The sequence below is a fragment of the Leucopleurus acutus genome (assembly GCF_964270905.1).
Source record: "Leucopleurus acutus genome assembly, chromosome: 9".
NCBI lineage: Eukaryota > Metazoa > Chordata > Mammalia > Artiodactyla > Delphinidae > Leucopleurus > Leucopleurus acutus.
In genome coordinates this window covers 76527986-76552724 of record NC_139144.1, presented here as the reverse complement: position 1 = coordinate 76552724, position 24739 = coordinate 76527986, and the positions used below count along the sequence as shown (strand labels likewise).

Below are 24739 nucleotides of genomic sequence, written 5' to 3'. Positions count from 1 at the left end.
TACCCCCATCCCATCCTCACCCTCAGCACCCAATGATTTTGAGGGGAGATCAGACTTGAACCACTGCATTCAAATAAATAAACGTGAGCCATAGTTTTCTATTCCAGGACTGTAAAGATTATTCCTAGACAGTTTCTTTTAAGAACTGTAATCTTGTTCTAATAGTGAATCTATCCCCATGGAAACATGATTGGACTCAATTAAAACATTTTAAAAGTGTACTTTTCAGAAAACTGCCTTTCTTACCAGAAACCGTAAATGTTAACAAGGATCTCCCTGAAGGGGGAGTCAAAAGGTAAAGCATGGGCCCATCACAGGGATTTCTGAAATCAAATCTAATGCAGAGCGAGGCACCCGACGCTTTTCCACAATAAACTCAGATGGTGAGGAACCACACCCCTCTGAGGTCTCCCAGCTCCCACGGTAACATGTCTCCCAGTGGGTCTGTCCTGCAAAGAAATGAGAGAGCTGCCTCCTGCTCTTTCAACCTGAGACGGCAGCCTTGTTTTGCACCCACTACATTGGAGATTTACGACCAGCTCAAAAACGTGGGCATTAGACAATCTGCCAACACTCAGGGCTCCACAGTTATACTGGCCCTCCTGGCAAAGCATTTAAATATGTTACAGCTATGAGATGTGACGTAGCTGGGGCTGGTGCAGGGTGGTTGTGGCAGAAGACAGGACGGGGAAGAGAGAGCAACCAAGATTTGGAGCGTATTATCTGAGGGAGGAAAGTATGTCCTAAGTCAGGGCCACATGAACAGCCTGGACATGCTCTTCATACACAGTATAATTTGATAATAACTATTTAGCCGGAATTGTCAAAACAATGTTGCATTACGGTAAACCAAATCATACTTTCCACGTGTGGTATGGGCTCCCCGACTGCTAGCTTGTAAGGCCCTCGAGGGCAGGGTTTGCCTGCCACCTGCTGTATACAGGGCTGAGGCTGCACGTGTGCCCTGCACACGTTACACCAGCTCACTGTGCGCCATCCGTGAGATGCTCACGGGAAATCCCGCCGGCGAAGAGCACCGCATCACCGCAGAGGGCAGCCCCACCCTGCCCACGACTCCGCCTCTGGCCACAATGCCAGCGTCCCCGTGCCACCCTCCTACCCATGGCTCATCTGCAGCTCCCTCTGAAGCCAGTGCCTCCCCTCCAGACTCCGGTCTGTGCAGCCTGCCTCTGACCAGAGGGAGAGCCCAGGCCGAGCCCCGCACAGTGGATCAGCCCAGCAAGGGGCATCTGCCCCAAACTAGGGGTCTCTGTCCCAAACTAGGGGTCCCTGCGCTCAGACCAACCAGTACATGATGGCTCTTCATCTACATTTCAGACCTGGGCGGGTCTTTCCCTTTGATGAATCTGGAGAGACGTGGAGAAGCAGGAAGCCAAACCTACACACATAACTCACTTTAATGCTTATGCTATCAAATGAGGACAGGGTTTGGGAGAAGAGTAATAAAAGACAAGGAACATCATAAACATTTATCATTTCCACCTCTTCCCATCCCAGTCTTTGGCACACCACCCTCACCAGCCAAAGGGAGGATTATGGAGGGGAGACTCACATGGAAGCAGCTCACGATCTGCTGTTTCTGTACAGATGGGGTAAGGATAAAATAGATGCCCCTTTTCCAAGGGATAAGGGATCATCCGAAAAGCTGCAAAGGAGAGACAATACGTTAGAGGTACAATATTTGTCTCATAACTTCTCAAGTCCACAAAGAGACTTTTGAGCATTTTTATAATGGCTCACATTATAAAATTATAAAAAACATTAGGTCTCACACTGAACACTTCTACAAATAGCTCCCATAAAGGAGGCAAGACGTACCCAAACTCTGAGTCATGTGCTAGATAAGCTGTCAGAGATGCATTATGAGGTATGCCTCACACATTAACCTCACACTATACATTCTGGGAGAACCTCACAAAACTGAGTGGGGATGGGGGTGCAGAGGAGTAGGGAAAGCCAGCAATTCCAATGCCCAGGGTTTCCTCATCTACAAAATATTACGAAAACGTGGTAAGCACTCATTCAATATAGCTCACCTGATGGTAATAACGCAAACCTGGACTGAAATGCTTCCCCAAGAAGCAAACGTGGACTGACTTGTTGGATCGTGTCACAGATGCACAAATATGAAAGGCATTCTAGCATGTCTATTTAAAAAATATGTCTAGGTGGATTAGAATTCCAACCAAGATGGATGAAAACAAGAACCTAAAAATGCATGACTTGGGAGGTATTTCTAAACTTTATGAAACTTTTAAATCTTCAACATCATGTGGGGAAACAATGGATCTGGAGAGATTGATTATCTGTATTTTGATGATATCAGGCCACGTAAGTTCTGGTTTCGTGGCATCAGATAACATTAGGTCTCACACTGAATTATGACTTTCCAATCAATCCATCGCTTCCCGTTATCACGTGTGTTACTCTCCCTGTTACGAGGTCATCAGCACGTTAGTCTCACTGTTTCTGTGAACAGTACTCGAGGTAATTTTTCTTCAACAGATGTCCGGTAACTACAGCATGCTGTAGCTATAAACTATAAAACTAAACCCTACACTGGGAATGTCAGATTACAGTCCTTGCCTTCATGTGTGTCAAAAAGGGATGGTGGCAACACAGCAGCCTTTTCAGTCTTAAATGCTACATTTCAAGGACTCCTAGCTACATCCTCAGCTGTGCAATTACCTGAGCCTTCTCAAAATGCTGTCAATGTACATATTTATCTTTTGCATACTTATTTCAAACAGAAATCAGAAACAAAGAATGTTCTCCCTCACAAGAAATGACAAGGTTCCATTGTAACCAGCATCAGTGCACATATGGTATTTATTCTGGTGTCTGAATATTATTTAAAAGTAAAAACATTATGTATGTGATTCCAGCATTTGGAATGCAGTCAATCTACACCACAGTGGTATCACTCTGAGGTTACAGCACATTGCCACGGAGAATATAAATCACTATAAACGTGGGATTAGAGCAGAGCCAGTTGGCTGAGGTAAAAATGTTATCAATTTTCCTCTCATAACAGAAACCTCTTAAACAGAGATTAAAACATTAAAAACACCCCAGACTTTAACTCTTCTTAAAATGAAAGGCTCACCCTAGTTCAATCAGACCTTCTCTTTCACGCAAACCAAGATGACTTTTGCCCATTACAACAAGCAAGAGAGGAGTTCCCTGTACAGGTTGTTAACACACAAAGATTACTCAGAGGGACCAGCATCTCTCTCGGTAGAATCAGGCTTGCAAGAGAAGGGAAAAAATTACAAAACCGAAAAAATCCATTTAGTGCCTTTATAGGATACACTAAACTCTCTACTGGGAAGCAGTGCGTTTAAATTTAAACTGCAGTATGGCAGGATTTTAATACTATTTCCCATGAATGATGGCTGCTATGAAAGCATCTCAAAAATGTAGAAAAACCTCTGTGGAAGTTTTTTTTTTTTTTGAAATCCAGATTCTCCATGTGCACTAGGGCTGCTGTAATTAAGAATCTGTTCAGGTTCATATGATATAAATAAACCCTCAGTTTTCAAAGTGGCTATAAATTTGAATGCTAAATTTTGTTCAAAATTGAAGTCAGTTTGCACTTCAGGGAGCAATTTTTTAACTGAAATATAGGAGTGCGAGATCTTGAGAGTGTTCAACCATAGACATCAAATGGTTGCTTGGTGTCTTTTCAGTCAGATGCCAAATAGTTTTTACTCCAGTACTTGGCATGCATACAAATTTTGTGCATCAAGTTAGTCTTTTCCTTCTTCTAATCAGTTCTGGTCTTTTTGGAGAGGGTGAAGGCACTGATTATATACGACTCAAGAAAGAATACAAACACACACACACTTTCTGTACTGTCCTCTGCCCCCAACCCCTGGGATTGTAAAGACGTTTATGTGCTCTTAAAATTTCTCATTCTCATGTCAGTTGTCATTTACATCAAGTTCATAAAATAATATTAAGACTTTTGGCTTCACTAAACAAAAGCAAGCACAATTTCTGTTTGCAATTCTATCCTTGGTCCACCCTGCTGTGCGGGGCCCAGCAAAGTGTGCGATAAGCAGTGGGGGTCTGCAAAGAGTGGAGGAGGCACTGCACGAGCCGGGCCAGCTTCACCTCCCACCGCCTGGTCCCTTTCACTGCAAAGACACGACACTGCTCCACAAGAACCTCGTGGCTTGAGCCGAACGTCCAGAACCTTTGCAAGTGCAAACAGTAACACGCTGATTTCGCAGGGCAAGGAAGAATAGAAAAAAGGTCATTTGAACTATTTTATGAATTTGATCTACTTCATGAGTGACTAAAAACCTCCTAAAAAATCCCCGTCCGAAAAAAACATACACTTCAGAGGAATTAAAAATGTACATGTATTTGGTTAAAAACGAAACCAAAAACCTGGACCACTCAGAGTTAATACATGAGACACAAGTGGCATTGTTGCATTTTCCGTTTGTGCCATCCCCTCCCCTACCTTGGTTTCTATTGTGCCTTTGTGGGAGAGGCAAAATGAAACTGGGAACTACTTAATGAACACAGCAGGCTCTCCACAATGACATGTGATGCGTTACACAGCTGCTTTCCACCCCTGCCCAGACACGTTTTCTAGGCACCAAGCCTAGCAGTGCTGTGCCAATCAGAGACTCGACCAATACTGGAGAAAGAATCAACAGAACCAAAGAATGAACAGAAGGATGGTTACATGAACAAATTAATTCCTGATTTCCCCAGTGACTTCTAATGTGCTCTCATCCTGTCCACAATGTAGACAAGGATAGAAGGTAATGTTTGATACTTTGTTTGTCTATGTTGCCTTTTCAAAGAGGATCTCAGAGAACTTTATACAGACCCCTTGCAATAGCAAGAACTGAGTTTGAATCCCACCTCTACATGGTCAAAATGTTGAGTGCCTTCCTCATGCAGCAGCGATAGAAAGGTGAGCCAAGTATGCACTGCCCCTGCACTGACGGAGCTGACCCCCCAGGGTGGGAAACAGATGAGCCAATAATCATGAAAACAAGAGTGAAAGTCCCCCTGTGATAGCCCATACCTAATGGGGGAGTGGTGGAGGTGACAGCTCAGGATGAGTCAAACTTGACCAGGCTGACAACTGTATGACTTTGGGTGGGTCATTAATCTGTGTCCAGTCTCTTCGGCTGTAAAAATGAGAACACCAAGGACCTCGAGAGGCTGTTAAAGGGACTAAGTGTGACAGCGGAGGTCAACGTGTCCACACATAGCGCCTGACTGCTCAATGAAAGTTAGTTTTCTCTTTACTGTGCCTTTCCACTAACCCCAAGTTCCTCCTTTCTCTAACAGGTCATACTCTAGCTCATAGGTAAAAATGCTGCTTGTTTGTGAACAATTAGAAGTGCAAATGATAGAACAGAAAACTTTCATCAAAATACACATTTTATGTTCTCACTTTTGACTGTAATGTGGGCAACTGGCAATAAAGGCTCTTTGTCTTTTGTGAGACTTTGGGCACAATAAGGAAAATTCAGAAGTCAAAAGCTTGGGTTCTGATCCACGTTTTTTCACTATCTACTTATATGGCCTTGGGAAAACCACTTTCCTTTGGTTAGATTACATGATGCTCCATTCCAATTCTGAAGAAAACTTCTAGAGTTTTATAGCAGATTCACTAATTTGTTAGTGACCTGCAACACTCTATAACACTCTGTTCCTGCTTCCACTGCTTGTATCCACACTATATATTATATATGTGTGTGTATGTATCTGTGAGAATATGTGTATACACACACACACACACACACACACACACACACACACACACACACTAATGTTTCTCTCAAAGCGTTTCAGAGTCTGACTCATCTTGGTATCCCCAAAAGAATGCCTGGCACAAAGGAGGGACTCAATAAATGTTAATTGAATAAAGGAATGAATAAGTTAATGCACAATAGGGCAGAGACAGAATTTTTCCCTTTAAAAACCCCAGTGGATCCAAAGTACGGTTAGCGGCTCAAAACTGAATAACTGAAAGGAGCAAGCTTGGTCTTACTGGGCAGTAGGTGGGGAAGCGCTGAATAATATTTGGAGTCCGGCTACTAGTGTTAAGTTGGCTACGGCCAGGGACTTCAGCTGGCCATTGTTTTCTCCTAAATTATAAAATTTAGCCTTAGATCTATGGGGTGAGGGGTGGAAGAATTTCTCTTTAGCAGTCCCAAAGGTGCCAGGCTTTTGGAGGAAAGGTTTGGTTAGAGGAAATGCCCTAAGGACCACATCTTACAGCAAGTAGCATTTACCATCAGGTTCAAAGAGAATAAATTAGAATCAGAATCTCATCCTTTGCTTCAACAATGGAGCATTTTCTCCTCTCAAAGGAAATACTTTGCCTAGTTCCCCTAAAAAACACCACCTTCAAATCTTATACATTATTTAGCGAATTCTTTGGGAAAAAAATCTCCAAAAAGAAAATAAAGAGTCTTACTTGATCAAGTGGAAAAAATGGAAACAAAGAAAAGCTAAGCGATTTACCCCATGGCACTCTAGCCTTCTGATATATAGAACCTGGAAATTAAACCTTAAAGTTCACAGTTGTGGTCAGCAGACTATTCTGCTTTATAAAATAAATACAGCCAAAACAGAGCCCTGAAAAGATCAAGGTAGAAGGGAGATAAGGCCACATCAGTATTTAATACAGGTAAAATAGAAGACGTGCCATTTAAAATAGGGCCCCATAAGGCGCGATACCATTGTAAATAATACACAATTCCAACGAGATCCCTCATTTATATATGGTTTTTACATTCAACACATACTTGCAGTCGTGTGTGTGCACGTGTGTGAGCGTAACCAGAACCTACAGTGTTTAAAATAAATATAATTAAGACAATGTGACAGCTGTGTAATGAATTAAGAAACATGTTTTTAAATCTTATAAATTAAAACTTTCCCCATTTCTTCATTATCTTGATTTTGAGGAACATATTGTGTAATTTCAGGGGCTGGGACAGTGATGAATCAAATATTTTACAAACCTTTGAAATGCTGATGTATTTGTGGTTGAGGACTCTGTTTTTTTTTTGTTTTTTTTTTTAAACCACCATATGTTTCAAACCCAAACAATCTCTGCCATGCATCAGCTGGACTTTGGGGTTTTAACAAAAATGTGAGTTATTTCAGCCTGATTGGTGGGAAACTCACTTAATTCCACAAGATGACTAATGCTCCAACATAATAAACTCATTAAAAATCAAAGAAAAATATACCTCATCCCTACCCCTAACTAACACTTTTGACATAAGTCAGGCTTTTAAAATTTTTTCTAAAAGATAAACTGACTTTTTAAAAGAATACTCACTTTTAACATGGAACATGGTGAAATGAGGCACTGTTACCTTCCTCCCTGAATTATCTTTCTAATGAAAAGGGAAAACTGGAAGGGAGTTGGGGAATGGCCTTAAATTTCAGAATGAAGAAAGAAATGATTTAAAGGCAAAAACCTAGACCCTGAGGCTGGAGATGTCAAAATGCGGCACCCAGTGGTGAACTGGAGGAAGTGCAGCCTCCTGCACTCAGGCACAGGCCGTCTAGGGGAGCCCCACTGACCTCAGAGGGAGAGGGAGAGGGAGAGGTTCTGGTATTGTAGCCGCCCTGAGGGCAACTGCCCTGAAGCCCACCAATCTGGGATGGGGTGATGGCATTCAGTATCTTCAGCGCTTCACAGTTTTCAAAAAATGGGTAAGTTAATACCAGTTAATAGGTAGCTAAGTCAGAATTCTAAACCAAGCCCTTTTGATTTAAAATCCAGAGCCCTGATGCCTCCATTTAACTTAGAATGGACACAGGTCTAGAAGTTTTGTCAACCAATTACACACAATTGTCTAAAGTTGGAGTGGTAATTCTTTCTTCTGAATTGCAAGACAGATTTATAGCTTTGTTTTTGAAAAAAGACCAAAACTGTTTGTAATGAAAGATTATTTTTCTAAGTACATGCATATACATATATATACACATACACATATATACACATGCATATTTATGCCTGTAGAAAATATATATGCTTGTTGTAGAAAGTCTGAAAAATACAAATAGGAAGAAAAAACCAAATCACTTAAAATCTACTTAAAGATGTATTTATTTCCAGTCTCTTACCTTTGTTTATATATAGAATGTATTTTTTTTATAGAATTGGGCTCATTCTATAGTTAAAATGTTTACGTCAACATTTAACAACAAAAATATAATTTTATATAGAATGATTAACTTTCAAAACACTAGAAAGGGCATAGGTATACCCCAGTCTGTAAGCAGTGGTGTAAATTGATGGCTTCTAAACAAATGTTTCAGAGATGGCTGACCCTCTTATCCTTAATCTATTCAGGAAAGGCCTAAATAGCTGGTATTATAGGAAAGAGCAGTGAAGAAAAAGTGAACCTGGCTCTGCCAACAGTGCTGGCAGGACGTTCAACAAGGTACTCACCTCAATGAACCTGTTCCTCTCTTGATCAACTAAGATGGCCACCTCTGTCCTGCCTAACTCAGAAATTTATCAGGAGTCCATGAAATGATGGCAATACAAACCCTCTGTGAATTACACTGTTATACAAACACTCTTCAAGGTTCTTGGGATCCTCCAAGGTAGTTAGCACCTGGTAAGCACTCTCATGGTTCTCTTTTCTTTCTAAAACTGAACGGTATGGCTTTTTGAAAACTGAACAGCAGCATAACTTCCTGGTTCGTAATTATCTGTAAGGATCAGATGCTGAATTTGTCTTTCCTATAGGCCCCTGACTACCTTGCCACACTGTTTTATGTCTAAAAACTCACCCCTACCTACTAGAGAACGGACTTGAGGATACGGGGAGGGGGAAGGGTAAGCTGGGACAAAGTGAGAGAGTGGCATGGACATACATACACTACGAAACGTAAAATAGATAGCTAGTGGGAAGCAGCCGCATAGCACAGGGAGATCAGCTCGGTGCATTGTGACCACCTAGAGGGGTGGGATAGGGAGAGTGGGAGGGAGGGAGATACAAGAGGGAAGAGATATGGGGATATATGTATATGTATAACTGATTCACTTTGTTATAAAGCAGAAACTGACACACCATTGTAAAGCAATTATACTCTAATAAAGATGTTTAAAAAAACCAAACCAAATAAACAAACAAAAACAAAACAAAAAACTCACCCCTTCTTTTTATTCTAATAAAGTGTTCTACCCATCTAATTTGAGGTAATTACATCCCCCCAGAGGTACTACACTGCTTGATGTGGGGTTCACTATGTCACTTCACATTTCTCACAATCTCACTGTCCTTCCCAGTTGTTCCAGAGCATCTCCCTATTGTTATATGATTATATGGGTAACTAATTTCCAAACAGAATTTCCTCATGGTTTTTTTTTAATAGTTATGCCATTCCTAACACTGTGTCTTCATCACTTCTGCCCACCTGCTTTTGACCTTTTCTATAGGACTGGTAACTTTCTTATCAATTAGATCCAATCAATAAGCTTCTATTACTATGTTTCCAAGGTACCGATCTATAAATACGTTCTTATTTGGTTAAGTCAGTTTGTCCATTTAATTTTACCACGACTAACACTAGGTAAGCCCTCTCATGTTTATTCTTGCTGGGCTTTTTCTGTCTCTTTCTCATGTTTAAATAAAAATTCCTTTTGTCTCATCTGGATAGAACACTTTAAATGCAACAAGAAGCCCAAGCCAGAGGGGACTGCATACATGTCCACACACAACCTGAGCAGAGTGTGCTGTCTTAACATATCCAAATAGCGGGACCAGGACACCTGGAGTATGTTACCACACTTACAGAGTAGGGGTAGAAACATCGATCAAGTCGATATCCCTCAAGTTATAAATAGTAAATGATTTAACTTGACCCGCTATCAATTCTCTAAAGAAATGTTTTCAAAACAACTAAACAAAAAACTTTCAATCAACCTGAGTCCCCTGTCAAGTTACTTTTACTCCGTCTCATTCGGCTGCCCCCCCTCCCTTCCTGCACCAGTTTAGATTCCTGCTGGGTTAGGGAAGGGCAGGAAAAGGGAAGAGCAGAAGATTAGCAAAATGAAAATGGAAGGAGCAAAGATAAACAGTGAAAGGGATTAAAAAGACATTCATTTGTGAGGCTGATCAGAGTAGGAGTGAACTAAGGAAAAATTATCTTAAGACTCTAATATTTCTTTTCCCCATGAGAGGGGGGAAAAAAAACCCATGCTACATGTTGTGTTTGTTTTGCTTAAATTAATGATAACCGAGTGTCAATATATATGTGGTCCAATAATCCACAATCTTGAGCCTTTTCCTTAATTTTCATTCTCCCCAACAGCCCCACCGCTTAGCATTTGTTCACAGTGTCCTTGCTTATAATACCGTCCCAGTTCTTCAAGGCTTGGTTCAAATCTCATATGACCCATAAGGTTAACCATGACTGCTCCACCCCATAGGCCTCTCCTGTCTGAAGAATCACTGGGCAGCTGTTACATGCTGCTGATGACTCCTCCCAACTGGATGAAATGCTTCTCCAGGGCAGGGAGCACGTCTCACCCACCGTTGGAGCCGCTTCTCCTTACACGGAATGACGGTGCCCAGCTCGTGCTCAGATCAGTTTATCCCCACATCCATCTAACAGGCATTTATCCCTTAACGCACAATGCTACACCTGCCACCATACTGGAGTCCAGCAGCCACTGCTCTTGTTCTGAAGCAAGCGTAACCACTGCTCATTTGTGTTTGGCTAACCCAGCTCTCCTGGAGGATAACTGTGGCTCTTCAGCCAACCCTCCCAGAAAGGCCATCCAGAAGTGGTCATCAGAGCCCAGCACGAGGCCTGACCCCACGCCAAAGGTTCCCATGGTGCCGAGGGGCTGTCCAGGTCTCCAAAGAGGGTTTTCCAGCTGTAAAATGCTCCTCTGCCAGGATAGCCCAGACTCACCCCATCCACTGTATAAACTTGCCTTTTTGAGCTGCAGAGATGGGATCACCACAGTAACACCCGCCACCACTGGGAAACTAGAGAGCCTGAGTAATTAACCATCTCTTGGTGATGGAATATCACAGAGAAGGAGAGCTATAGATATGCAAATCTCCATCACTCACCATGAACACTCAGGGTAAAAACAGTTTTAGCATCTTTTCATGCTTTAAAAACATTTCAAAGAAAGAAAATTACTTACTGCCTTCCCACGTACAATGCAGAAGATTCAAAGCCCCTTCTACCCTCTTCCAGTGTGCCAGATGAAAGAACGCATATGCTATTGCTTCACTGTCCCCTCTCTTCAGGATATGTTCTGGGGGCAGGATTAAGCTTTTCATTTCTAGTAGGTACTGAAATAAAAAAAGGCAGGAGACAGATGTGTTAATACACAGTAATTTGGAATTCAGAATGGAAAATGGAGAGGTTGATTTCCCTAAAGCCGCCGCTTGTAAGCATTTCATCAAACCTGCAACCTCATCACCACATTTGAAGGCAATTACTGAATCATCCAGCAATGCAAAGTTTGCTGGCAGGTAATTAGCCTTGTACTAGTTTCCTACAGTGAACATCAGAGGCTTTCAGGCGAAGATATTCTAATCAAAGAAATATATATATACATATACAGACTCAAACAGCAAAAAGGAAAATTTAGAAGACACAATAAGTTGGTATAATCTTGTAACCAGAATGAAAATACATGAAACAAACACATGAAGGTTAAGAAGTTTCATGACTAAACCAACCCCACTGGAGAGACCTGAGGATGATTAGCACTGCCCGTTAGGTTTTCCTCACAGGTCTATCAAGGAGAAGGCCCTAGTCCTGCAGAAATGGTCACCCGTAGCTGCTCAGGTGCTGGAGGAAGAGGGGTGGCAGCCTGGGCACAGGAAGACCCAAGGGAGGGGAGCAGTACAGACCCCAAACCACACTGTTCTTTCGGCTCCTTTCCGAAACACTGCAGGGGTCTCAGGAGCGCAGGGCAAGAATGGATATTCTTCCTGGGGGCTCACAGCAGACTAAGTTTCCCTTTGTACTCTTTCGTGTTTACTATAGAATAGAAAGGGAAGCAAATTCAGGCCGGTATTTTATATTTGCAGATGCTCACTTGTCTTTGTCAGCTGGCGTTCCCCGAGCTCCACTCTTCACCACCTCCCCTCCAGATTCGTTCCCAACACACACACACACACACACACACACACACACACACACACACACACCCCACCACCACCAACCACTGTCACAACAACCCAGTCATCTCCTGTAAAATGGAGATTAGCAGACCACAGAGGTACGTGTTTCATGAAAACAGCACAAATACAGCGAAAGGAGGTGCTATGAGAAGAGATGTCCAACAATTTTAAATTTATGAAAGAGGGGGAAGAGTGGAAGAATCCGGATCCACAGAATGGAGGTCACAAGACACCCATCAATATTTCGCTCTCATCTTGCTCCAGGTTCATACACTGGGCACATGGGGTGCAGTGGCCTTTAAGCTTCCTCTCCTGTTGGCATGCTTGGCATCGGGACGCACCGCCCAGCAAGAGCCGGGTGGACACGTTCCGGCCTCTTGGTTCAGCAAATGAAACTTTCCTTGCTCTGGGTCTGGTTATCTGAAGAAAGCTCCAAGCCTTAGGCCTCAAAGCAGGAAGAGCAGGAAATGAGAGCCCACGCCGAGAGCAGCGGAGAGCAGCCGTGCAGCCCTCACACTTGCGGAGCCAGTAGGCTTGAAGGCCCTCCTCGATAGTAAGACCTCTTCCCAGGCTGGTCCATGAAAGGTGTTCATCGTTATTATTATTTTTTTGCAGTACGCGGGCCTCTCACTGCCGTGGCCTCTCTCGTTGCGGAGCACAGGCTCCGGACGCGCAGGCTCAGCGGCCATAGCTCACGGGCCCAGCCGCTGGGCGGCATGTGGGATCCCCCCGGACCGAGGCATGAACCCATGTCCCCTGCATCAGCAGGCGGACTCTCAACCACTGCGCCATCAGGGAAGCCCTGGTGTTCATTATTTTGATGGGAGGTCCTCAAGCACGAGTTCATGTGCTTTTTTGAATTCTACATGTTACTGCCTTCTTCCTTCATCTTGTTTTGAAACAGTGAATGACAAAAATCTTTTAGGAAAAATTACGATTTTGAATTACCTAGTAATCCAACTAGCACTGTATCTATTGATATAATAAATATATAAATATAAGGTAGAATTTTATGTTCAGAAACATATCGTCTCGTGATTTTACCTTAATAGAAGCCTTTATGTCATGGCTTCCGCTACTGCCCACGATGATTTTAGAAGGCCCCAAGAGTCATAACTTGTAAAATGCTATGAACTCTATTAATTTTTTTTAATAATCATCAGGAGAACAAAGGAAAGGGAAAATTTCTTGCTTAATGAGTGCCCTAGAATAAGATTTTGACTTCTGAGTTTCTAATAATTATTTATAGCCTACCAAATAGTCAACTTTTTTTTATGTCTCTTTATTGGAGTATAATTGCTTTACAATGTTGTGTTAGTTTCTGCTATACAACAAAGTGAATCAGCTATACGTATACATATATCCCCATATCCCCGCCCTCTTGCATCTCCCTCCCTCCCACCCTCCCTATCCCACCCCTCTAGGTGGTCACAAAGCACCGAGCTGATCTCCCTGTGCTATGTGGCTGCCTCCTACTAGCTATCTGTTTTACATTTGGTAGTGTATATATGTCCATGCCACTCTCTCACTTTGTCCTAGCTTCCCCTTCCCCCGCTATGTCCTCAAGCCCGTTCTCTTCACCTGTGTCTTTATTCCTGCCCTGCCACTAGGTTCATCAGTACCGTTTTTTTTAGATTCCATATATGTGCGTTAGCATACAGTATTTGTTTTTCTCTTTCTGACTTACTTCACTCTGTATGACAGACTCTAGGTCCATCCACCTCATTACAAATAACTCAATTTCGTTCCTTTTTATGGCTAAGTACTATTCCGTTGTATACGTGTGCCACATCTTCTTTATCCATTCATCTGCCGATGGACACTTAGGTTGCTTCCATGTCCTGGCTATTGTAAATAGAGCTGCAATGAACATTGTGGTACATGACTCTTTTTGAATTATGGTTTTCTCAGGGTATATGCCCAGTAGTGAGATTGCTGGGTTGTATGGTAGCTGTATTTTTAGTTTTTTAGGGAACCTCCATACTGTTCTCCATAGTGGCTGTATCAATTTACATTCCCACCAACAGTGCAAGAGGGTTCCCTTTTCTTCACGCCCTCAAAAATATGGAATGGTCCACGAATTTGCATGTCATCCTTGTGCAGGGGCCATGCTAGTCTTCTCTGTATCATTCCAATTTTAGTATATGTGCTGCCAAAGCGAGCACACCGTTCCTTTTCATTTCTATGATTTAGGAAAGGCTTTCAAAGTCACATCTGTGAGAAAACTCTTCTCTTGGGCTAAGGAACATTCAGGAAAAGGAGCACCTGAGAAGAAGTGGGCCTGGCAGCCACCCACATGTGGGTAGAAGTCTAAACAAACTAGGAAGGGGCGTGGCAGAGGAAACTTGGGGAAAGAGGGAGGATTTTTAGAAAATTATCTACAAAGGGATATGTTAGATCTGTGTTTTCCAATACGGTAGCCTCTATTTAATGCGTGTCTATTTAAGTTTAAATCAATTAAAATCAAACAAAATTAAAAATTCAGTTCCTCAGTCCCACTAGTCGCATTTCAAGTCCTCGAGTGCTATATGGAGTTAATGACTACCCTACTGGACAATGCAGAGACATTTCTATGATCACAGAAGGTCCTAGTGGACAGCACTGCTTCAGACAATGGAAGTTTCTAACCCTGAAGTAACGGAAACAATTTTTAACATGAAAAAGTTTCACAGATGCCCATGATAGAAACTGTAAGTGTAGAATCTACTGATCAAAAATACACAGCATGGCAAATAGTTATACAATAAATAGTAATGATACAAGAATTCGTTCAAAAGTATTGTAGGCCACCAGGGCATCTACATAATATTTGGAAAGCAATAGTGCACATGTGTGTGAGACAGATGGTTTACTCAGACTGAACGTGGTGCATATGGCTTCAAGGACGTCGTCCACAGCCACCCAATGTGAGCCGTGAGGTAATGCTCTGTTTCTCCCCTAAGCTCCCTCTGATCTTTGTACATGTGTACTTTTCACAAACCACCTTAGATTAGTCAAGAACATGAATCTCATTTCCCAAGAACTCTCTCAAAATGAGCATCCCCTGGCCTCAGCAGCCTCGTGAGACTAACTAGAGCAACTCACCAAGGAAACTCAGCTGCCTTCTCATCGCATCTACTTTATGGCAGAAATAGGTTATGTCTATAAAGGAGATTTATACTGCAGCATAGTTCCAAACAAAATGTTGGCTCTAACCAAATAATGAAGGCTAATAACAACAATGTGTTAGGTTCCTGGCCAGGCTTAAAATGGCTGGCAAGATCGGTTCTCAACATGTGCAACATTTAAATTAGAAAGGCATGGAGCAACATTTCACATCTTACTTGTTGAGAGAAAAATAAATGGAAGAGGGCAGATCCCTATCCACAAGTATGCAGAAATCAATTAGAATAACTGTAGCTTGCAAATCAGAGAACACTCCCTGCCTGTCTGCAATAGTTACTTGGCTTCTATTCGCTAAGCCAGCATCCTGTGCTATCTTGCTTGCCATCCTGCCTCTAACTTCCTTCCCAGATTCTCAAATCACATTGATCTTGAAGCAAGGCTTCTAAAGGTTTCGGAAGGAACTTTTCAAAATCTATTTGTGTCAGAATCTAGTTCCTATGCCCAAGATGGGAACATATAACGTTAGAACAGGCAAAGAGGAGCTGAGTAGTGCCTACTTATGGAGGTCTGTGAGCAGAGGCCGGCTCACCTGTCAGGAGAGATGCGCCCTGTCACAGGCTACCACACGTGACTGCTCAAGTCTCTTCTGTTAAGATCTTAAAATTCTATAATAATTAGAGTGAACATGATCCCAAAGTTATCCTTCACACAGACATTAATGCCAAAAAATCCATATCCCCTTTTAGGATTTCAATACCGACAACAGCAGATGTCATATGAAAATCACTGGCAAAAATACAGGAATAAACAAAATGAGAAAGAACAGATTAATTAAACAACAGTACATTTAGATGATGCTCCCCAAAATCAGGTAGTAGAAGAATATTTACTAGCATGAGGAAATGTTCCTGACATATCATGAAGGAAAAGACCAAGTGTATCGTACAGATTATGATTTGGGTAATACAAATGTACATGTAGGCATTAAAAGCATTGGAAGGTCACAGATTGAATGTGAATGGTGGCAAAATATTTGATTTTATGGAAGATTAATTTCTTTTGTGCTTTTTCTATGCTTTCCAAGTTTTCTATAATAAGCATTTTAATATTTTTTCTGTCTATATATATATATGTGCGTGTGTGTGTGTGTGTGTATATATATATATATAATACAAAACTATTTTCTAGACTTGCATCAAGAACATAAACAGCAAACCACGCAAACAAACAAGATAACCAGAGAGAGCAATTTTTCATATGTGTACAGTGCTTTGGTGCAACTGGCTCTGAAAGAGGCTATGAGCCCAGAAAAGATGTTTTTAAAACATCAGTAAAGGGTTCAGAGAATACAGCTAGTGCTACTTGGAAGACATGCTACATATTCTGAGTTTCAATGCTGTCCACACCCTGGACTCAGTAAGACGCACGCTGGAATAGGACAAAAATGACGCAGGAACCTCGGCTCGCTCAGGCCACGCTGCGATGAAGCCTGAGATGCACTGTCCCCCGGCCCTGGCCCCCTCCCCTCATCTGCCCTCTGCCCCTTTGCATCACTGTTTGAATCCTGTCTCTACTATTCCGCTAAGAGACCTTGGACAAGTTATTTAATTTCTTTCAACCTCAGGTTGCTCATCTGTTAAAACAGAAAAATAAAAATACCCATCTTGCTGTTTTAACTTTTGAATATTACACAGGATAATATTTGTAAAGCATTCACACGGCTCCTGGCACATAAGTATTCACCAAATAGTAGCTATTTTTGTTAACAAACAAAAAAATGAAGTATTTAAATTACTGTGGAGGTAAGTTATACTTCTTGTGTATGTGTGTCCCACAGATGATTGAGTCTGTTTCTAGGTAAAATACTTCAGCAATTTTATAGTAGTAGCAGTTCAGCTGAAGAGAACTGGCTGCCAGCAGAGTCACCAACTGACCAATATGGAGACAGACACAAAGCAAAGCTGAAATGCCAAATTCAGCCTGGTGATCTGTAGTACCACTCAGGGGTCCTCTTCTCAAGGTAACTGTTTCTTGCTGGTTCACTTACCTATTCATCAGTTACTTTGCTTCATTCAAAAAATATGGGTGTGTTCACAGTATATCCCAAAGAAAGATATGGGAGTGCCGTAGTGTCCCCCAAGGGCACAGATACAGCAGTGGCCACAGTGCTCTCTAACGATCTTCTGTGGGAGCACCCACAGTCTACCCCAAGGGCACAGATATGGCGCACCCACAATTCACCTGAAGGGCACGGACACGATCAGGTCAGGTGACTACCTTGCTAATCCCTAATCTTTGTAGGAGTGTGTGTGTGCGCACGCATACGTGTACAAAGAAACGATGAAATTCAACATGGTGACTGCCTTAGTAAGAGGTCTATACTTAGTACTCAGGAAGCAAACGGGAAGCATTATCTCTGGGACAGCTTCACAGAAAAAATGAGTCAGTCTCACTAAATAAACAAAGGTTTACCTGTAAAGATGAGGGGAGGCAGAAGCCACTGCAAGGCTGGGCACCAAAGCATCAGAGGACACACTGGGCTTGCAATCTTGAGGTGCTTGAGTACTAACATGACAGGAATTGCCAACACTGATGAAGCACTAACGTGCGTCAAGCTTCTTATCTCAGGAACCCCTTACAGCTCTGTGAGGGAGCTGATAGTATTATCCCTAGTTTACAGATGGAAAAATGGACGCTTTGGGAAGTTAAATAGCTCATCCTGGGTTGCACAAGTTGTATGTGATGGAACCTGCGCCGGAACTCAGGTGGTATGCTACTCTCCGAGGGAGTGAAGCAGGAAAAGTGGTTGTAGAGGCCTTGCATGCTATGCTCCAGAGTGTGACCTTCACCCGGAGTTATTCCGTGGTTTTCAAACTTTGAGACACCAACAAATTTGTTCAAAGGAAAAAAAGGAAATATCAAACAGAATGTGCAAGTGACGTAAAACAAAACTCTGGGGATCTTGGGGGAGGGACCCACAAGAAGACTGAAGACCCTTATGGCTCCTAGGGAGACAGTTTGAAAACCTCTGCAGTAGGCAATCGGGAAGTGAGTTGGTACAGTTTGTGGTTTTGAAAGAAATGGGCAAGTCACGTGTAGGAGCACCCGACAGGGAAGAGATTCAAGTTAGCAAAGTCAGAAAGTTCCTGTCACGGTCCGAGTGAGGGGTGATGAAACCGAGGACGGGGACTTCCCCTGGACGTGGTGCCTGGCTGAATCTGAGGGCAAGAGAAGGAATCAAAGGTCACTGTGACATTTCTAGTTTAGGAAACTAGAATAATGTGAGATCATTAGCTAAGATGAAGACACCAGAGGAGGAAAAGGCTTAGCAGCTGTCGTGCCTGCCAGACTTCTCTGCCTGCAGTGAGGAGTGAAGGTGTGCAGGTCTGGAGCCTGGGAGAGCAGCTGGAGACAGGGGTCTGGGTGTGCGGGGAGAGGCTGAGGCAGGGGCAGCGCATGAGGTCTCCCGGGAGGGCTGCAAGCAGGAAAGGAGAACCAACCTGAGGGTGAGCAGGGAGGAAGCGCTGCAGGCAATGAGTGGCAACGAGAGGCAGCAGTGGCCCAGGAGAAGGTGGCAAGGAGCCAAGATGACCTCAGATAGAAAAAGTGGTCAGTGGGACCCAATGCCCAGGAGACATGAGATAGGATGAGATGGGGAGGCCGTGGCGGGAGTGACCTTGGTGGGAGCAGCTACAGGGGTTTTTGTTAAAGAAAGAGACCTCTTAGAAACTTTCTATTCCTGAGATACATTGCTAAAAACTGGTTTCTGCTCATTTTTCTCCGGGTCATATTTCCACAATACATTCTCCTTACTCTAATGCAAAAAAGCTTTGGAACAAAACATGACTCAATTCAAAAACAACTTATATTGAAATAATATTTCTGAAATATACCATTGATATACAATATCACAGACAATCTGCCAGGGTATTCTGAGTTTCTGCTTCCACGCTTCAAGCATTTTTAAATGTTAAAACCCACTACACATTTTGTTTCCTAAATTGGATTAAAAAGCAATTTTATACTCTGTCAATCAGCTTTACCAAGATATAAAGAGAGGCCTGCATTAGTGTTTGCAAGAAATAGAATTTCCATCATTATAACAAGGTCCTGTGGACACTCCATTGGCAGATACATTTACCAGGATGTTTTCCCCCACGAGCCTTTCAAAATCCCCGTGAAATTTTAGATTAACATGATATGAGCTTTTTTAAAAAAAATGCAAATTTTTAATGGGAATGCATTTCTGTCATAACATTCTTCATTCTTTGCTCTCCATTTTTCTCACGACTTTCTCTCCATACTCTGATATAATTTAAAAACTAGATCTTCACCCCAATATTCTGTCAAGCTCAGGCTGCTCTGTTGGTAAATAAGCTTTAGGAGCATGGTGAGCCCCCTTCCGCCAGCGCCCTCAGGGTGCCAGCTGCACCCCCTGCAGGTCCCTGGGTGGGCCCAGTAAGATGAGCGCGAGGTTTAATAGTGCCGGGATTTTAGGCAAGATGAAGAAGAAAGCTTTTCCCCATGGGTGCTGGTGATCTTTCTTGATTTTTCTCCCTCGATAGCTCCACCCACAACACCCAAGCATCCCAAGTAGCTGAGGCTCAGCATGGGTGTAGGGCCTCCTGTTCTATGCGTGGGACCTCGCAAGCTGGGGGTTTTCCTGAGGCGGTGGTCAGGGCTCACAGGCTTCTCTCTGTATGCAGAGGTGCGTTGGGGTTGCAGGGCTACCAGCCTTCTCATTCCAGTTTCATCACAGTGGTTCTACTTTTAATTACCTTGTTCATTGGGGTTTCACATAAGATTGCGTTAGGAGGGAAAAACTGTTTATTGCTTTAAAAATAATAAATCGTTATTAATTAGTTTGTCGTTCCTGTTTTGTTTGGGTTTTTTTTTTTTTTTTGGTGGCGGAAGCAGGAGTGGCTATGCTAGAACAAGAATACAAGGCAGAGGTCAGAAACGGGCACCTCTTAACCAGCAGAGGACTTAGCCAGCAGTTACAAACTGGAAATCCCTCAAGACAACAGCTGCAGCCAGAACGCGCTAGAGCCTCCTCTCAAATCTGGAGGCCTGAGAAGAACCTGTGGGTACTCCAGGTCAGGGCCCTGTAGCGCCACTGTTACACTCTCTGGTTATCCTTCTTCAGACTAGGGTGGTCCAAAGAAGTACCATTAATGCATGTTTCTAGGCAGCCCCTACTTCCACCCAGCATGCAAGTGCAGAAATAGAGCTGAAGGTACAAGCAAAGCGGCGATGAAAGGGCCAGCACGTATCGCGCACCTACTACGCACTGAACGAGTTACACAGTGTAATTCCACTTACTTTTCAACAAGCTTATGAAGACTTAACTCTTATCCCCATTTTATCAAAATAGAAACAGGCAGGGAGCTAATTAACTCCTCCTTCCCATACTTCCCTCTGGTCCCATGGACAGGAAGTGGGTGTCCTTGTTTTGAACACTTTTGAACTCTTTCAATAATACTTGATAGGTCTGCCTACCTTTATGTTGGTACCCTTTGCACCATCATTGTAATTAGTGCTTTCTCAGTAATAATAGGAACTCTACATACTTGGCCTGACAATTCAGACACGCACATGGCTGAAAATGTTCCACGTTACTAGTAGTGGCAAAGGAATGCAAACTAAAAGAACAGAATTCCAGCTGTACTTAATAAAATCATAATTTTTTTCTCCTTCTCTCACTCCCTCTGTTTCGTTTTTGTTTTTAGACAAACTGCTAAATGCTGGCGAAGGTGTGAGGAAATGGAAAAGTAGGAGTCACCAGCTGATGGGAGTGTAAACTGCTACAATTTTTTTGGTAAGCAACTTGGCAGTAAATATCAAGAACCCTGAAGTGCTTCTACATGTTACTCAGTCATTCTCATTCTGTAAATTTATCCTAAGAAAATAATCTTAAAGACCAAAAAATCTTTATGCCCAAAGAGGTTCACTACTGGAGTTGACCACAACCTGATGTCTACAATTAGAGGATGCAAGAACCAAATCATTCTCTTCAACAAATGTTGCTGGAAAAACTGGGTATCCACATGCAGAAGAATCAAACTGGACCCATATCTTACACCACAGGCAAAAATCAACTCAAAATGCATTAAGAGTTAAACATAGGTGAAAAAAATTCCTAACACTGGTCTTGGCAATGATTGCTTGGATATGATACCAAAAGCACTGGCAACAAAAGCAAAAGTAGACAAGTGGGACTACATCGAAATAAAAAGCTTCTGCACAGTGAGGGAAACAATCAACAGAGTGAAAAGGAAACCTGTGAAATGGGAGAAAATATCTGTAAATCGTAGCTGAAAAGGAGTTAATATCCAAATAAATAAGGAACTCTTCCAACTCAATGTTTAAAAATAACCTGATTTAAGAGTGAGCAAAGGACTTGAAATGCCATTTTTCGAAAGAAGACATACAATGATCAACAGGTACATGAAAAGGTAACATCACAGATCATCAGGGAAATGTAAATCAAAACCACAATAAGATATCACCTCACACATGTTAGGATGGCCACTATCAAAAAAATAGAATATGACAAGTGTTAGCAAGGAAGTGGAGAAACTAGAACTCCTGTGCACTGTTGGGGGAATGTAAAATGGTGCAGCCGATATGAAGACCCCTCAAAAACTTAAAAACATGATCCAGCAATCACACTTCTGGGGATTCATCTAAAAGAACTGAAAACAGCATACTGAAGAGATATTTACACTCCCATGTTCACAATAGCTGAGAAGTGGAAACAACCTAAATTTCCATCAACGAAAGCATGAATAAAGAAAATGTGATATACACACACACACACACACACACACACACACACACACACACACACACAATGGAATATTATTTAGTCTTAAAAAAGAAAGAAACCCTGCCTTATGCTACAATATGGATGAACTTGGAGGACATCATGCTAAGTGAAATAAGTAACAGAAGGACAAATACTGCATGATTCCACCTATATGAGGTAGCGAAAGGAGTAAAATGCATAGAAGCAGAAAGTAGAATGGTGGCTACCAGGGCCTGGGAGGAGGGAGAAATGCAGAGTTGCTGTTCGACTGGTATAAAGTGTCCGTCACGAAGATGAAAAGGTTCTAGAGATCTGCTGTACGACGACAGGCTTATAGTTAACAACGCCGTGCTGTATACTTAAAAATTTGTTAAGAGGGTAGATTTTATGTTATGTGCTTTTTATAACAAAAAAAAGGAAGTAAATCATCCAGAGAATATTTTAAAATGTTTGAAGGCACATGGCTAAAAGACGTGCATTTTACTGTTAAGTTAGAGGATAACCATTTTAAGGTCAGAGAACTCTGAAAATCTGATGATCCTCCCCCAGGAGGAATAAATTTACCCCCAATTCCCAACCATAAAGTCCAACTGAAGCGTCCCATGTTAATTTTTAAAAATATGAATATGCTATGTGATTACGATTCCTAAGTATGAAAAATGCATAGGAAAAAGGCTAGAAAAAATGGTCTTAAATATGACTAGATACGATGGGATTATGAATGACTTTATTCTTTTCTCAAATATAAAAATTATTATTATAATACCACTACAGAGGGAAAAACCATATCTAATACTGCTTGTAACAAACCAATAATTTAGTCTATTTTGGAAACTTGTCAAAATGAAATTTATCTTTAGCACCCTGAAGGAGTGAATGTAACATCCTGCAAACCAAAAATGTGTCTCTTCACAGGGAGAGCCTTACGACGGAGGTGTAGCATACTAAGAGCACATAGCACTAATTAACTTAGGTCTGTGTAAAGTAACGGATCACTGATAGAAATGTGTCCCTCCCATGTCAACCTTGTCCAGCTGGGCAAGAGCAGGGCAGGTGAGGAAGCACATTTTCCAGGAAAGTGGAAGAAAAAAACTGAAGCCCAAAATCCATTAAACAGTATATAGCAATACAACATAACAATACATAGATAATACAGAACAGAGCTGAACTTACCCTTCATTTGTCCAGCATTACATGAGTGAAATTTTCTTGAAAAAATGGAGAAACTCTCTTTAAACTCAAAACTGCTATTTTAATCACATTAAATGGGAAAGTCCTCTAATGGTTTAAAGATTTGTCTTCTTCAACTGTGTACCCAGTTCTTGGAAATCACCAGCATGATTAAGATCCTAATACCCCTAGTCATTCTCAAAAAGATGTGAACAGTAAGCACATAATCAATGCACTGTAGTGAGAGACCAGAGGGGGAAGACTGATTCTGGGACAAGGAGAGCACAGGCTTCCTGGTGGTGACTTGTAATGGTGGGGGTGAAGGATGAGGAGGACTGCCTCAGAAGAAGCAAAGAGGGAAGAGGAGAAGAATGTTTCTGGAACAGTAAGTGGACTGTTGGAAGGATCTAGAAAAAAATGAAAAACAAGTTGGGTTAGATCATGAGGGGTCCTGAAGAACTATCCAAGGAGTTGGTACCTTCCATAGGGTTGGAGACACTGCTGCGCTTCCTTGGGAGGGGAGTAACACAATTCGATTTGTAGTATGAGCCTGTGGGCTGCTTCCTCCTTATAATCTGCTGCAATCTAAAGCTTCAGAAATCCTCATGTTTAGAATCTAACGGCTTCAGAGGCTCTCCTTCAGAACAGAAATCCATGGCTTTTTACTATTGTTATTTATTTATTTATTTATTTTTCAGTACGTGGGCCTCTCACTGTTGTGGCCTCTCCCGTCGCTGAGCACAGGCTCCGGACGCGCAGGCTCAGCGGCCATGGCTCACGGGCCCAGCCGCTCCGCGGCATGTGGGATCCTCCCGGACCGGGGCACGAACCCGTGTCCTCTGCATCGGCAGGCGGACTCTCAACCACTGCACCACCAGGGAAGCCCTACTATTGTTATTTATTTCCCAGTCCTGAGATGTGGTTAGGAGCTATACTCCCTACTCCTCATGTTTGCAGGTAAAGAGAGTTCCTAAGAATAACCCTCCTGGGGTAAATAACTAATATTTATCACTGGATGTTGAAATATTAACTATGCTTACTGGGATACCAGTTGGAACTAAGATGGAAATTTATGGAAGGCAGTTCACAGTTATCATATTTGGTATTTTTTTCTCCTGCCAAGCAGACTATAATTGGGTAAAACAGCGTGTATATACTGAAAATTCCTGTGGTGGGCCACTGACAACTTCCTGTGAAAGAGAAAAAGAAGGCTATGGCAGTGTTTAAGACATGATAATATCCTGAAGAAATCTGAATTGTCTGCAGGGAATTGAGTGCCTTGGGAAGGGATGTGGCCGCCATCATTTGAAGGTTCAAGCCTAGGCTGGTCTGCCACCTGGTGGGATCTGGGGGTCAGTGGAGGGAGATGTTTAAGAGCCGGACAACCCAGAATCAGTTCAGGCTCTGTCATTTAATTACTGTGTGACCAAGAGCAGATTACTTAACCTCTCCAAACCTGCAGTGCCCTCATCTATGTAGC

At 42.4% G+C, this 24739-nt stretch overlaps 1 protein-coding gene across 2 annotated transcripts in view; it reads right to left on the bottom strand.

Annotated features, from left to right (window-relative positions):
• Positions 1-24739, bottom strand: part of ST7 (suppression of tumorigenicity 7) — a 254785-nt gene that overhangs the window by 8823 nt on the left and 221223 nt on the right. For both annotated transcript variants that reach the window (XM_082845894.1, XM_082845893.1), the window contains 2 exons: positions 11186-11336; positions 1574-1666 (listed from right to left, as the gene is read on the bottom strand). In XM_082845894.1, coding sequence (XP_082702020.1) covers positions 1574-1666; positions 11186-11336 — 244 coding nt within the window. The remainder of the gene's footprint in view (positions 1-1573; positions 1667-11185; positions 11337-24739) is intronic.